General features: G+C 37.4%; 1 protein-coding gene across 5 annotated transcripts in view; it reads left to right on the top strand.

Moving 5' to 3' along the window:
* The window catches only part of Lrrc7 (leucine rich repeat containing 7), a 435,124-nt gene that overhangs the window by 376,188 nt on the left and 42,047 nt on the right, over nt 1-16,889 (top strand). For 3 of the 5 annotated variants that reach the window (XM_076933445.1, XM_076933443.1, XM_076933444.1), the window contains exons 22-23: nt 1,020-1,160; nt 9,191-9,310. The exons of 1 other annotated variant lie outside the window; for it this stretch is intronic. In XM_076933445.1, the coding sequence (XP_076789560.1) occupies nt 1,020-1,160; nt 9,191-9,310 (261 nt within the window). The remainder of the gene's footprint in view (nt 1-1,019; nt 1,161-9,190; nt 9,311-16,889) is intronic. One more of the 5 variants, XM_034500232.2, reaches the window with a different exon arrangement.

Here is a 16,889-nt window from a genome sequence, read left to right as displayed (position 1 = left end):
CCCCCTTAATAACAAAGGCTTCTATGACAGAACCCCTCTGTGACCAAGAATAAAACAGGAGTCCAAGTGTCTAAGATTGCTTGTCCTCTATAGGACATCAAGGAATTAACCCTGAACAAGAAGGAGAGTCTTTTTCACTTTGGGCATGATGACAGTGAACTTTAGTCCCTAGTCCCTAACAAACTGAATTGGCAGACAAGTGTATCTCTAGTCATCTCTCTCCATAGCTCACCAAACTCTGGTGTTAAAAACTTATTACTTTGGAAATAGAATCCACCCATTAGTTCTTAATGATAACTAAGAAAAAGTCTACTGCATAAAATAAAAGAATTACTGACAGAAGCAAGCACTGCCAATAATTGTGTTTCCACTGTAGATCGAAAGTTGATGCTAGACCATTTTAAAATATCTTAATTACTGAAGAGAACAAAATTTTAAAAATTACTGGCCATTAATACCTGGCAAAGTTTATTCACAATATAAATATCACCAAAGTGCTATGCAGATATATGATGCATACTAACAAAAAAAAAGAATAGCATTAACCATTTTTAAATTATAACTGCCCTTAAGGCTGCCACACATTAGGCAGAGTTAAAAGTTAACATCTGTCTTTTGTATATGTAGATCTGACAATGTGAGACATTGAGATTTATAGCAGAGGGAATCTTATTAAAACCTCACTGTTTGAATTTTCAAAACTAATAAACTACTGCAGATGAACAATATTTGTCTCAAGCCAGGATCATTATATGTAAGAGACAGACCTTAGGCTTTATGTGAGAGCAGGTGTAAACAGTGTATCTTTGCTCCTGTCATTTCTGTAGCTCTGGACGATACTCATTTTGTGCACAACTAACCCTGTTACTGTATGCTTTTGTCTGATCAAGCGCATGTTTATAAAGAGTTACTGTTTGCCCGCTTACAGTTCAATGTTATGAATTTAGATGTGTTCATGTAATGATCCGTTTGTGGAGCCCGTGTTTACATCCTGTCACATGGTTATCTCCTCTACTCAGAACGCTGCTTACAAACACAACACAGTTAACCTTGGCATGCTGCCCTATGGAGGTATTTCAGCAATGCATGCAGGCAGAAGCATGACTTTAAACTTGCAGACTAAGTCTAAATTTGACCTTCAAGACCTACCTCTTCAGAAAGTAAGTATGGACTGCCCTACATGTGTCAGCATCCCAAAGACACTTGATGTTTGTTCACCTAATGTATTTAGGCTATGCATCCAGCCCTGCTTGTTACGGACTCTCCACGGTCCGAAAGCACCAGGGAAAATGATGTAGAGCCTGAGTCTGTAGCTGCTCGGTGTTTATTGTAGCCAGACTGATTACCAGACTCTTGCTTTTTGGATTGAGCAGGCACATGGCTTTTGAGATTGCTTTAAGCATCACCTTTCTACTTGTTTTTCTGTTCTTCCATGGTTTTCTTTCTTTTGTGTTTACACATTTATCATGTACCGTTTTGGAGGTGACCCCTGCCCTCCCTTGGTGAAGCACTCTGAAAACAATGCTGCAAACTGGTTTTGAACTTGGGTGGTTCCTTTAGGAGGCATAATATTCTGACTGAGCATGGAAGTTAAATGTTTAGCACTGTGAATGTTTTTTTAAGTCCACTTTTCTTGTGGAAATAGAGCACAGGCAGGAGAGATGTAAGTAGTAACAATTTGTATATGTTGAACAAAAATGTAGGCACATTAGCAAGGAAATAATAGTGTATGTTAATGAGAGGAAGAATTCGTTATTAAGGAAATATTTTTCTTGTTCAGTCTGCACTGTGAATGCCCATTTCACCTGCTTAGACTGATTAATGCTTTCCTGTTACATCTCAGTAGAGACTAATGAGTCATTTTCATACAGTGTCACTATGACTGTATATTAATGTGGTCATTTTGTGGAGAAAGCAATGCAAAATAGGAAAACAGAGATAGTAGCCTCCAAACATTTCTGCTTTTTGAAGAAAATTAAATGTGGAACAAACTCCCATGGCTTTATGCCTCACACTCACTGTTAAATGTCTGGTAACATTTCCTGACTCTATATAGTTTGATTCATGCTTTGGATAGCATAACATAGGTAGAAATTTTATATTCACAACTTTAAACACACGCACCCACACATACACACACACACACAGAGCAATCAAAGCCTAACTAAACTGGAAACTTTCTCAGTCTCCAGGGGATGACCAGTTGTGCTTGATAATTTTCTCTGCTGGTTTTTCCTGAGGTCAGCAATATCTCTCATCATAACCATGCTCATGACCCAGGTTGCAGTCCCTAAACTTAGAACTGGGTTTGTGTGCAGTTAATTTATTTGAGCCAGCACAAGTTGGCTCTAGCATGTCATCCACCATTTTCTTGATACCTTTTATATGTCCAAAGCCTTCATCTTCTTTCCACCTAAAACCAACTTTCTACAGTTGTGAGCTGTCACAACTGTAGCCCCCTCCACAAGAGGACTTGGGAAGGAATGCAAATCAGACTTTGAAACTAAGAAAATAAAATTTCAAAAAATTCATGAGCAGATTAAAGAAATCTTGGTATGAAAAAAGCCACTGCTGGAATCCTCTGAAAATTTCTAATAGCAACAAGCTTAGTTTGACCAATTTGGGGCTTAATTACTCTTTGAGCTATACAGTGATCTGAACTCATGAGGTAACTGAACAGCAGCAGTGCATTTAAATGTGTCTCTGTTATCTCAGTTGTTCTCCAGATATGAGTTGGGGACAGCTGCCCTGTTGTGTTAGCCTTGTAGTGTGGTGGCCCTGGAGAATAGATTCGTTACCTCTCACTGGAGTTTCACCACACTTCATCAACAGCAATAACACAAAGCTGTATTTGAGGACCTCAGCTATCCTCTCTCAGGTACAATTAGGACTTACACAAAATGGACTTCCCTTTGGAAGGGACAATAAATTGCAACCCAGCAATTAAAACACTGGAAAAACTTCAAAGTAAATTACTAGCAATACATTATCTCCTGCATGGAGGAGGGGGAAAAGAAGAAGGACGAAGAGTAAAAAAGCCATTTCTAAAATTACCAGTTATGGGCTATGAAAAATGTATGCTACTCCACCTGGCATGTAATGAGTTTGAAAACACTTAGGCATAAGCATTCATGATGTAGTCAGAGCTATGGTTGTGGAAGTTCAGCCTGTGTTCCACTCCATAGGTTACACCCTAAGCTTCTATCTGTTCTGCTAGATTCATCTCATCTGAAGAGCTTGGATTTACAAATTTGGGGAGGTTTTCTGCCAGATGAGAGAGTTAATCTATTGGTATATACTTTCAAATTAGCACACAAGGAAATGGGTGTTACTTATAACACTTTCAACCACACTATACTCTCATCTGTCCTCCCCTATCCCTCCCCACTGGCCTCCTTTCTACCCCGGAGCCCCCTTTCTGCTTCTGTGTCACATGGGTTCTATTATGCCTGCTTTCTGTTTTTCCACTCCCTTAATATTTCCTCATGCTCTCTCATGATCCCATACACATTCACATACACATTCTCATTCATATGTGTATATATATATACACATATGAATGAGAGAGAGAGAGAAAATGTGCAGAGTTTGTCTATATCTACTTTGCCACTTGAGTATGTCCAATTGCAGTTTCTGACCCAACTGCCATAACTTTGGGGGCCATGGCTGTTTTTATGATATGACATGCTTTCTTCTTGCCAGACAAGAGCATATTCAGCATCCATTTCCTTTGTACAGAAAATTATTCTCGGGCATCTAAAAAAAATGCATGGTGCTTCCTAAGGAACGTAGCAGAACCTGAAGCACACATTTATGGGAGTGGTACCCTCCCCAGGGCACACTTGGGGCTGAAATCATGCCTTGTGGCCATTCTCTCTGCCTCCAAACCTGGCTTCTTGCATCAGGAGGAAGAGGTATTCTAATTCCCTCCAAAGCACTGACATTGTCCTTAAGCAAATTGATGAAAAACTAATTAAATGATACAATTGCTTGTAATGAAGAGCCCTGACACCTGGCAGTGCTTGCTTAGCATATGTCCAAGGGCACAGAAAGGGAAGATGGTGCCATTCAAGGGCAAGGGGAAGGAAGACATGCTGATCTTGAGTACTTTAAACATTTCTAACTCATCTCTATTTATTGCATGCCAGGTCAAGCGTACATTTTTTTCATGGATTAAAAGACAACTATAGTTTTCTATTCTGCAAACAATAAATGATAAGTTCATGAAAGTCTTTAAGATATTATTACAAATGCCACCAAATACAACAAAATTAATATAAAGAGTTAAGATTATTCATTGATTTGTTGGCATCTCTGCTGAACTTGAAATTTTAAGAGTGCTTATGAACTAGAATATTGACATGTAAGTCAGACTTAAATTATAGGATACTGATATTTCATATTTAGTGTTCATTCATTCATTCATTCATTTGTTCGTTCATTCATCATTTATTTGCCGCCTTTCCAAAAAGCATTTGAGTCAACTTTCTATAATGTTTTTACTGGTTCATGTGCTTTTTTTGGATGTGTTCTACTGTAACAAGCTCAGCTATTGTCTTGAAATGTTATGTTACTGGGAAAGGATAACATTCTAAGGGAATGTCAGTACAAACACTATTTTTATTGCCTAGATTAATGATAGAATGATAAATATTTCCATTGGGAAAAAAACAAAGGCTGAGAAACACTAAGAACCCACTCTGTCTGATACCACAAGGTACTTTAAGGATGTTTTTTTCTTGCAACTCACAAACCTGAATGGACTTATTTAGGAGGTTATGAGGCAGACTGGAGACTGGAGCTCACAAGTCACACAGACATATAATGTGCTTTACTGCCAGAATAGTAGTAGAAAGAATTTAAATCTGACTCTGTCTGGTACCTAGTGTATACCCTTTCTACCCAAGGTGAAGCTTTTTCACAGTTTGTTAACTCCTGACATTTCATTCATGACTCTCAGTAGTCAATACAATTTCTTCATACACCTCATTATTCAATAAACCATGAAAGATGATGATGTGGGATAGGAAAAAATTAAAAGGGAAATAAATGGAGTATCTTAACTGACCCAATGACACATGATTCTGTGTCACTACAAGAGGAATGTCTCAGGTTATCTGATCTAAGTGTAAGTCGATGGTCACCCTGTACTTCTCCAGATCCACCTATACTTCCTGAATATTTGGTCTCACTAGAATGTGCTTGGTGACATGACTATTACAGACTCCAAGCCTCACATGCTAACCATGCTGACAGCTGCACCACCAAAGAACATTAGAAATGGTGAAGAAACATTGGCTTTTGCTAACGCCAGCCCAGGGTGTGGCTTCCAAAATAAGTGCAGTAATTTCCACAAAGCTAGAGCTACATTTGCCAACTCTTCTTCTTTTAGTGCTTATTACAGTAATTTTATACCTTAGAATATTTTGCTTATTGTTTATAGTCTTAGGCAGTAATATAAATTATAATTTTAGAGAATGAAGTTATATAAATATATATTTATATATGCATATACACACACATATATATAATTATATTAAATAATTGTTTCTTTGAAGTTATCTGGGGGAAATGTTCTCAGTGTCTATTTTATTAGTTACTAAATCAGTTTATTGCTGTCTAAGAAACTCCTGGGTTACAAAAATTTAGATAGCAATGTTTGCCCTGACTATTTTTAAACTCCTGGTGCTCTCTTTCACCGGACCTATGCAGATAACTCAGGACTGGATGGCTCCATCACCACTGTGCATTTATTTACCTTAAAGCCAAGAGCCACTGGTTAAATGACATTTTTCCTGTTGAAAGCAAAACAAAATCTATGCTGTGCCTTAGCCAGCTTTGCCTGTAATTGCTATCAATTCTGTTGTGTTTATTAAAGGCTCTTTATCTCTCCAGAAAGAGCCATCCATCATTATAATTATGACAAAAGCCACCAGCCTGCAAGTGCACACAGTCCTCACAGACAGAGGCTAAAACGAGCAAATAATGTTAGTATCAGTGTGGATGATGCCTCATCTCTGTTATGAGCTAACATAGTCTTTTAAAACCATTGCCATAGAGATTCTCCCTCACAGTATATTTGCCTTTGTCATAAATATCTCTCCTCAAAAGCTTACTGGAATACAGAAATAATTTCACTAAAAACATACTGGACATATTTTTCTAGCTTTTTCTGTTTTTGTTTTTGTTGTTAGTTTTTATTTATTGACTTGTATGTTTGCTCCAGTTCGAGCATTTTCTTTTGTTTTGTTTTGTTTTGTTTTGTAGAATTTCTCAGTACATAGCCCATGCTGGCCTCAAATTTATGATCCTCTAGCTTCAACCTCCCTCCCAAGTGCTGAAATTATAGACCTGTGCCACCATGCTTCTTGGGACTAATTATCTTTAACATCTTCCTAAATCTATTGAAATGTCCTTTGAAAACCACATGTAAATTACTTAACAAAATAGAACCTCACATTTATCAAAGATGTCACAAGAACTTGGCAAAGTGTCAAAATCTAATGCCATTCATAAGATGGCATTACATATAATTTCACAAGCATGCTTTACACCATTAATTACCAGATGAACAAGGCTAATGATTCAGTGCTCATTTACTCATGCTAATGCTATTTATGTATGTACATGCATACATAAATATCATCACAAATACATGTACAAATATACTCATACAGATGCACATTGAAGGCTCAACCAGACAAGAAATTACTTCTTTCACTAGACATTTAACATCATTCCTAGTTTTCAGAATCCTCAACACTAAGTCTACCAATAACCATAGCAGACTTTGAAGTCAATTTTCTTAAGCTATAGTCCTTATCAAAATGTTTGATTTTCCACTAAATCACACTGGCCATTCCCTCTGTTATTCCAATAAGCAAACCAGCAGAATCCAACAGCTAAGGTCCTGTGCACTGTGTATTTCATTGTCTTGTAGAGAACTTTTAACAGCCAGACAACAAATTTATTTACAGCATTTCTCCTTTGAGAAACAATGTGAGCCTACTAAATATTTCACTTTTTAATCATTTCCTTTCACCACCCAACATCAATAAGTTGTTTCCATGGCTTTTCTGTTTCTTCAGGCTTTAGTGCCTCACTTAGGAAAATCAAATCGCAGCTCATTCTTGAAGTAAGAAAAAATGCTTTCAGAAAATTCCACTGATTTTACTGTGTAGTGAAAAAGAATCTCTTTAATAGTCCTGTATGTCTCTGTCCCTTTGTCCCTGAAACATGAAAGAATTAGTGTGACAGTTAACTCTAATTTTTAAAAAGAAATGAATTAATTTATGAAGAACCTGGGTCATGATGTCAGGGTTTTGATAGAATGGAGCTGTACATTTGTATTACGCCAAGAATTGTGCCATTCTGAATAGCTCTTAGTGACTATTCAAAGTAGGACTATTCATTCCTGGGCAGGTAAGAAAATGCATGTGAGGAAATACATATGAAAATAAGAGTGATTTGAACAAGAAGCAGAACCCTGTATTGAATTCTGCCTCCTCTCAAGAGTGTGTCTGGCACAGAGACAGCCAGATGACAGGTTGTATCATTCCTCAGGGTGGAAGACCTGAGCCAAAGAGACAAGGATACTGAAAATCCAATAGAAAAAATACTAAACAGTGGCTCTTGAGTGCATGAATATCTTTTCCCTACTTAATATTTGTATTCTGGTTTGCTATAATTTAATGTCTAGAAAAGTTGTATGTGGGCACATGTGAACATAATAGTCTTAAAATAGTAAAGAATAGAAATCCATTTCAAACAGACATCAGATAACTATCTCATTGCTTTTCAAAAACATGTTTTTCGTATGTTACTCCTTATTTGATTTTTAAACACAAATTCACCCTTACCATGAAAGTTTACATTAAAAAAAACATTTTTGCGGGTTTTTTTTCATTTATGATAGATTTGTAGAAACAGAATTTACATAGTCAAAGTAAAAGGTGAAATTTGAGCTATGTCCTTTTTATTATGTCTATTGGGGGGACAGTGAGATAATCTTACTGTGAGCCCTATTAATTTTTACTATATTTCCTGACAGTTCTTTAAATCATACACGTGGTCAGAATACAGACAAAGAGGTTATGGTGTTGTTTTTTAGAGTAGTGGGACTAGTCAGTGTAGTCAGATGAGGCCTGACAAGCAGCTGTCTGTGATGGTTATGAAGGCAGTGGCCCAGCTCACCAAGACTGAAGGATTCACCTTACACAAAATACCAACAAGCACTAGCCAGGATCTGCTACCACAGATTCTTCAGAACATGAGCAAGGACTGGTGTGGGCATCAACAGACTCACACAGGGATTCCCAATAATATAAGCATAGCTCATGCATCCTGGAGACTAGATGGAAAGAGAATTTGTATACAGGCCCCACACTGTATCAACCACCATTTGTCTCTCCATAGAAGCCATAGATCTCACTTTTCTAATGGTATATGATTGCTTAATGTCAATCTAGATAGGAATGGATCATCTCAAAATATCAAAGATCAATATTAATAAAGACAGGGTATTCCTATTTGCTAAAAAAATACACCAAGAAATCAATTTTTTAAAAAACTTATTAATTTAAATTTAATATATAAGTGATGCATAAATGAATTCAGTAACCAGAATGGTACTAACTTACTTGGTCGTGACTGTAACAGCTGTCTGTTGATAATGCACAGTGCCAAGCATCTTTATCTGCCTGTGCTGATCCTGCCAAGGATTAGTGGAAAATACATCCTTACAAAAATCACATCAAAGTCCAAAAATTTATATTAGGCTATGGCTTGGAATATTGCACATTCCAGTCTATGAACTGCATGGTTTCAACTTATATTATAAATGGTAAGATCAAACTAAAGAGACAAACTAAGCAAGCTTTAAAATGTTGTGGGTGTTTTTAAAGCATTGATTAATTTCATTCTGATTATCTATATTCAGGTATTATAGAGAATCTAAACTTTAAAATTCAGTAAATAACTCTGAGATGGTTATTTTAATCATATTTCTCATTGTTTCCAAATAGCTGTCAGTTTAGAATTCTTACTCAGTAAATAGCATATAATAGTGTTTCCAGTTAGGATATATGTTTTATATAATCAAACAAAATTAATTTTACCATAATTGTTAGGGACTCTTTTCAGAAAACTATCGTAAACATCACTAAAGAATGCCATACCATTTTCGCAATAGACCCCGTCCCAGCAAAGCAACATTTTAGACAATGGACAAGAAGATGTCTCTCCTAGTGGCCAATGGAATCCTTACCCACTTGGGAGGCGGGATGTACCTCCGGACACCATTACTAAAAAGGTAATCAATTTCAAGTTGACACAAACCATGAACCCCACACATCCATCATAATTTGTAGTCCATATCTTGTGTCTTAACATCATTTTTAACCTCATGGTAAATTCAGGCTAAATATCCTGACACTCAAGGGCTTCTGGTCAACTGTTAATGCATTGAAGAGAATGGAAACAAACACAGGCTGGTGCTCAGTCAGTAATAGCTGTGTGTAAGTAGCATGCCCCTCTGCAGATTTCACCATTTCTAAGAGTACCTAAGACAGGCTTTGAAGTGCAAGTACAGAAAGATGTGTTGCATATATTTCATTTAGACTAGGCTTCAACAATGCACATAACCAACTTCCATAAAATTAAATTTACCATAAAAAGGTTGATTTGCTACATCTAAAGTTACAACGGGTCAACAAGATGCCTCAGCATCTAAATGTGTTTCCCTTCAAGCCTGATTTTGATCCCCAGGCCTACATAATAGAGGAGGAACCAATTCATACAAGTTATCTTTTGACAAGTACACATGTTTTGTGGCACACATATGGCCACAGAGAAGTACATATATAAATCAGTCTGTAAACAAACACAATAAAAATTGTTTAAAGTTGCAAAGGTTTGCCTGGCAAGCACTCACTGAGCAATGGTACACACACTACGTGCAAAGCACTTGCTTGGTGCTAGAGAAGCAAAGATGAATACAAGCCTCAAGAGTTTTTTAACCTCATGGGTGTAGTGGATGGGTCAGACATGATAGCTTACCACAGCAAAAGAAAGCTGCAACGTGTGAGCGAGTGGGGGTCTATACCCCTTACTGTGATTTTTAAGTTCTTAAAAACCAATAAGAGAGACCACAGACCTAATTTTTTAAATTAGTAAAATACAAGCCATCCTGAGAGGCTAAATCAGTAAACATTACAACAAAAGCAAACATTCTTAGAGATCAAGAAAATGGGCTCAGTCCATTTCTCATCTGCAGACATGATAAGCACTGTATTTAGAATTCTGCATACTTCTAGGGAGAGCACTGGGTAAGACCCTTCCACCAGCTGTGGTTTTTACACTGCAATGTTGTGGGTCCAATAGCATCACAATGTAACTACACTCATAATTTACCTAAAGTGTAACTTTGGAGATTTTGCCTCGGATGAGTTTAGTCAGTCTTAAAGATATACACATTTTCCAGAATCTCTGGTGAGTCATTGCTTTGCAGACACCATGCATGTGCTTGGGCAGTACAATGTGATCCGTGCTGTGAAGGGATGCAGGATGTGACCATTCCAAGAAGAGGACACCATTTGGGGAGGAAATAAAGGGACCTAAGGACAAGGGCATAGTGTCACCCAATAAGCGGAAAATAACCGGAAGTCAAATCATATGGGCTGTATGCTATAGGAGATGGAAAGGTAAACATGAAAATACTTTCAAAGGGAAATGACATGATCCAATGTTTATTTAAACAGTTCTGTAACTGGTTTTCAGAGAACACACTACAAAGAAGAGAGCTTAGAATGAAGGAATAAGCCAAGAAGCTTCTCTGACTATTCAGAGGAGAAAAGATGAAAACATAGTATGTAAAGAAAAAAGATTAGATGCATTATAAGCCTGACAGGTAGAGCCAGGAGCATCTTGTGAAAAAAAAAAAAAAAACCTTTCATGTATTCAGTAAGCAAACTGGGACTGAGGCAAACTAAATGAACTCTTTTAGAACAGTCCATTGTGTTTCATTTTCTAGGAAATGAATCCAGCAAATATTTCTATGCTATGGAACTAAGAATGAATATGAGTGCTAGAGAGATGAGTCAGAAGTTATGATCATGTATTGTTCCTGTAGAGGACCTGAGTTCGATTCCCAGCAACTGCCTGTAACTCTAGTTCCAGGAAGAGCCATACCTCTGGCACCCTGTGGGCACCTGCACACACATGCACAAGCCCACAGAGAGACACACATGTCCATAAATATGATTAAAATAATTATCTTTAAAAGAACTTGTTACTTGAATTTACTATTTCTTATCACTATGTAATTAGCATGAGATGGGGAGATGCTAGAGAAGAGAAATGAGATTGTACTAGACAAACAGGAGAGAAGGAAAGGAGGGGGAAAGGGATTGATCTACTTGCTGAACAAGAATTAAATAAAGCTCCAAGTTCTATGAAAGTAAGACTCTACAGAGGCAGCTCCATGGTAATAGCAACTCAGGAATATAGCTTTGAAAAAGATATAATTTTCCTTTTCGCTGATCCATTCCAAATACTTGTTTTAATAACCCAAAAGACCTGGATGATGTATCCCTATCGATTGCTTTTAATGTTAACTGGATTGTGGGAAATTTTTAAAAAGCTTACTCTTTCCAGTATGTAATTACAATTATTCACAAAAGTACCATGGACAGGAACTTGTAAAAATATAAATCAAAAATAGCAGGTGAATAGCAGGTCTTTAATGTGACAGTCATTGTCCTAGGTTCTTGCATGATGTGCCAATATTCTTATCGGACCACATTCCTTTATTTCCTGATGCCAGTGTGGTCATGCAGTAGCTACAAAGTCAGGGGACTCTTTTTGTCCCCACTGACTCTGAATTGTCCCTTTAATAAAAATCTAAACTCAAAAATTATCTATGAGATAGCTACCAAGTCAAGGTAGAAAATAAACTCATCACATATTAAAGCAATTGAAGCGTTGGATTAAAACATTTCTTATATCAATCTTTGGCACAGGTGATACATAAAGAAAAGTTTTACTCTCCTTTGTATCCAAGGTTTTGAAGGAAATCCTGACTCCCCAACAATCCATGCCTATCTGGATCTGCCTAGTGTTGACAGAAAACAAAATAAGCAAAAAACCTCTGGACAAGCCTCTCCTTCTGAACTGAAGGGGAAATAATGAGCATCCAGACAAATAAAATCTGAAGAAATTTCTGCTCCTTAGATTTGCTCCTTAAAAAGGGATAAAAGGTTTTCAAATTGAAATGAAAGAAACAACAACATGGAAGAGTACAAAAGTTTGTGATTCAGTAGTAAAGGCAGGCACAGAGTCAAATTCAATGTAATCCAGCACTATAGTACATAAATCGTTTTCAAAGAAATGTTAAAAATAAAGTGTTGATATCAGAAAAAAGGAAAATTGAGATAATAACTACCACTCATGTTATTTTTACTTTGAGAAAAATCTAGAAGTAAAAATACAAAATTAGCACAACATCACAAAAATGCCCATGACTTACTGTCTAGCTAGAAGACTAGATAGTAACTGGGGAATCAAGGGATTCAAGGGTGCCATAAAGAAGATTCAGTTTCTAGTCACATGGTAATTAACCCTCTAATTACCTCATTATATATTGGTTCTTAAAAATTAAAATATTAGCCCTCTGACCTCATTATATACTGGTTCTTAAAAGCATTAAGATGGAAAAAATAACTTGTAGTTTTTAATCACTGTTGCTAATCCTTCTTGCCTCATCTCTCTACTGGGGAAATTCATGGCAATGACATTAGAAAACACTACATGTTAAAATGAACAGACATATACTCGCTTTTGCTACATCCCACTCTTGTGAACTTAGCTTATTTAGCCCCAGTTCTACTGCTGCACTTTGTATGTTGATGTTTAATCATGGAACAGTGTACTGATGGATATCCAATAAGATAGACATGATTGCCCTCATATCATCCAGCTGCATCGCATGAGACACCAAAGGAGAAGGCTTGCCTCATATTTCATGTGTCATTACGGATAATCGAGCTCTGCGAGACTACTCTAGCACCCAAGTGTAAAGATAGGTTGGCGCACCAAATACAAATTAAAGAGAAGACACATTCTTCTTACCATTAGCTCTTATGGAGTTGTTATATTCCCAAATGTATACAGCATAGAGCAGGCAGAAAGTCACATGTCATCTTCACAGCCTCACAAGGTGGAGACATCCCTGAGATGGACTGATAAGGAATCAGTGTTGTCTGAACATACAGTGTGCTCCACTTCCCCCAATGGTGTATATTCATTGTGCTTCATGATGGGTTAAATGAGGGCATGTACTTTGAGCATACTCATCCATGCCTTCCCCAAGCCCCTCCCTTTCCCACAAGCCCATGGGCCCTATGAAGTTTTGTTTCCATCTTCATGTCATATATACATCCATGATTTCTTGCATCTGCATATAATCTAGAAGCCAAAAGTGAGAGGAAAACATTCCTACAAAAAGCCTAAGTTTGTTCCTTGTGGCTGAAAAAGGAGTCCTCTTTGTATATAAAATACATTTTTTTACCCATTCCCCTGTTATTGGATACCTGAGTTGATTTCATAACTTAGCTGCTATAAATAGTGCTGCCAGAAGCTTTGATGTTCTAGAATCTCTGTAGCATGTCTGCTTGGAATTCTTCATTAGCACTCAAAAGTGGTCATATGACAGGTCTATTTCAGTTTTCTTTAAAACCTGCACACTGATTTCACGGCGGCTGAACCAGTTTAAGTTCCCACCAGGGTATGTATGGGACCCCTTTGTCCACATCCCCATTGGCATATATTGTTATTCTTTTTTTAGATGTATTTGTTTATTTTATGTATGAGTGCTCCATGTGCATGTACACCTGTATGCTTAAAGAAGGCATCAGAACTCGTTGTCGGGTGTTATAAACCTCCATGTGTTTCCAGGAGTTGAACTCAGGACCTCTGGAAGAGCAGCCAGTGTTCTTTACCACTGAGCCATCTCTCCAGCCTGTATTGTTAGTCCTAAAGGTTGTCATTCTGACTGGAGTTAGGTGGACTACCAATATAGTTTTAATTTGCACTTCCCTGAAGGGTATAGAAGGTGAATAGCCTCATCTGTTTATTGGTCATTTTGTATTCTGAGAACCATCTACTCATTTCATTAGTTTCTTCATTGACATGGTTGATTTCTTGTTATTTAGATCTTAAGTATTCTAGATATGCTATCAGATAGATACCTGGTGAAGATTTCTTTCTATCCTGTTTCTTTACTCATTTAAGTGTTTCCTTTGCTGTGTAGAATCCATTTCATTTCATTCATTAAATCTCATTTATCAATTGTTAGTGTTATTTCCTGAGTCACTGGAGTCATTTTCAGAAAGTCCCTGCTAATGCTTAGTGTCTCAGAGTCCTAATGTCTTTGCTTTGCTGATTTTCTCTGCTGTCACTGAAGGAGGCTGTTCATGTCTTTGATTCAGCAGATGAATTTGGTGTTGTGACTCTCCCTCCTAGTTGTGTTTAGCTGTGTTCTACAGACCTTAATATATCATATTTTCATGGACTCTGTTTCAATGCACTGTCTTACTTGCCCTGGGCTTCCTCTTTGAGCCTGGACTACTTAGAAATATATTATTTGTGGTGTTTGAGGAGCATCCATCCTTCTGTTACTGGCATATTGTATAAGTAAATTATTGTTGGAGTCACACCTTTAGTGTGACTTTAGGCAACTTGTTGAGAATTGATTTTCAATTTAGGTCATGGTCTAGACAGAGTCCTGTAGTCAACTGGGGAGAATTCTAGACATAATAATCAGATGTGGTCAGTTGGTGGTGGTATTGGGTTCCTCTGTATTTTATATTCTTGATAGATTTTTCTGTTATTTAGAAATGAATATTAAAGTTCTCTTGTAGTTCAATAATTTTTGTTTGCCATATCTGCACCTTCATTGTCTGACTATATGTAGGACAGGTAGAGCTTTTTGATGAACTGAACTTCTTTCATAGTATAAAATTTCAATCTGTCTCTAGCAAAGTTTTTGTTCTGACATCTTTTATATTCAGTCTCACACAATCAATTTTTCTTTTCCTTTCAGTAACATTCACACAAAGTCACTTCATAGACATGTTTAGCTTGTCTACATGACTATGTTTAAAGTAAGAATTAAGAAGCTGAGAAAATGGATCAGTTGACAGTCTTGCCACATACAAGTCTGAGTATCAGAGTTCATATCTCCAGAAACCAAGTGCAAAGCTAGAAACAGCAGTTGCACACGTACAGTCCTGGTGCTGAGAAGGCAGGTGGATACAGATTCCTGGGTTTTGCTTATCAGTCATGCTCAATTAGGAAATTCAGGTTCAGTCAGAGAATGTTTCAAAACTAAAGTGGAGAGCAACTGGGAAACACTGCCAACATCAACCTCTAGCCTTCACATGCACATGTACACATATACCCACATGTGCACACTCACAAACATGTTGATACAGATACACATATTCACCACACATATACATACAAAACAGTAATAAGATACATCAATGTTTTAATTCCATTTGATATTTTTTACATTTGTTTGTGAATTTTGTTGCTTCTGAGGTTCTTTTTCCTGTTTCCTAGAATTTCATTATCATTTATTATTATGTTTTTAGTGTGACCTTCTACATATGTTTTGTAGTGCTGCTCCTGGAGGGGAGAGAGAGAGAGAGAGAGAGAGAGAGAGAGAGAGAGAGAGAGAGAGAGAGAGAGAGAGAGAGAGAATATGAATGAGCTTACAAATCTACTGGTGTCATGATTTAGAGGCTAAAGCACAGAGCACAGACCTGATCCCCGCCCCCCACCTTCCTGGTCTCACCTGCCTTGTAGGATGCAGACTCCCCTTGCATCTGACCTGTGTGGGTCTGCATGTAGTTACATCAGATAGTGTCATAATTTTGTTTTGAACATAAAAAGAAAGTTTACAAACTTAAGGAAAGGAAAGTCAATTTATCCACTGGCAGCTCTTTTGGCAATGTTTTCCCCCTTCTTCCCAATACCAGCTTTTTCTTTTCCCATTTCCTTCCTGCTAGTGAGCTGCCTTCCTGCTGGTGAACTGCCTTATGACTCTATTTTAAGAGAGTTCTTGGGACAACAATTCCCCTCATTTCCTTCATTTGAAACTGTTCTGATTCCCTGTTCATTGCTAAAGAATACTTGAACAGTTAGAGAATTTGAGCTGATGGTTAATTCTTTCCAGTGCTTGAAAATTATGTAATTTCCTTCTGTCATTCCTGGCTTCCGGTGAGACATCTGCTGGCATTCAAATTGTTTTTCCCTTGTAGAGAAGGTGTCATCTTTTCCTCTAGTTGCTTTGAAAGTTCTGTTTGCCCTTAGCATTTAGTCATCAGATTAAGCTGTGTCTGTACACGCACCTTGTTTTTCTCTGCTTCCTGAACCTGTTACATCTTCTCAGTCACCAAATTTCCAGGTTTGGGGGGATTACTTTTTAAGATTTATTTTATTTTTAATTATGTGTATGTGCAGTGCCCATGAAAATGAAGAGGGTGTCAGATCCTCCATAGCTGGAGTCACAGAAGGTTGTGAGCTCCAGGGTGTGAATATTGGGCATTGCAAGGGCAAACATGGTCTTAACTGCTGAGTCCCCTCCCCAACCCCAGGGAATTATTTATTCTGGGAGCATTTTTTTTTTTTGGCTCTACTTTATTTCCCTCATCCTCCTGACAATATGATTACCAAAACACTGTGTAGTCCCACAGGCTTTTAAGACTTTTTCCACTGTGTTCTTTCTCTGTTATTAAGACTAGATGATTTCTCTTGTCCTAATTCCCAGCTCTCTGTGGTCTCTCACTAAGATTCTCCAGCAACTGGGCTTTCTATTTTAACCACTTTAT

The sequence above is a fragment of the Arvicanthis niloticus genome, chromosome 4 (assembly GCF_011762505.2).
Source record: "Arvicanthis niloticus isolate mArvNil1 chromosome 4, mArvNil1.pat.X, whole genome shotgun sequence".
Taxonomy (NCBI): Eukaryota; Metazoa; Chordata; class Mammalia; order Rodentia; family Muridae; genus Arvicanthis; species Arvicanthis niloticus.
This window is presented reverse-complemented; position numbering and strand designations above follow the sequence as displayed.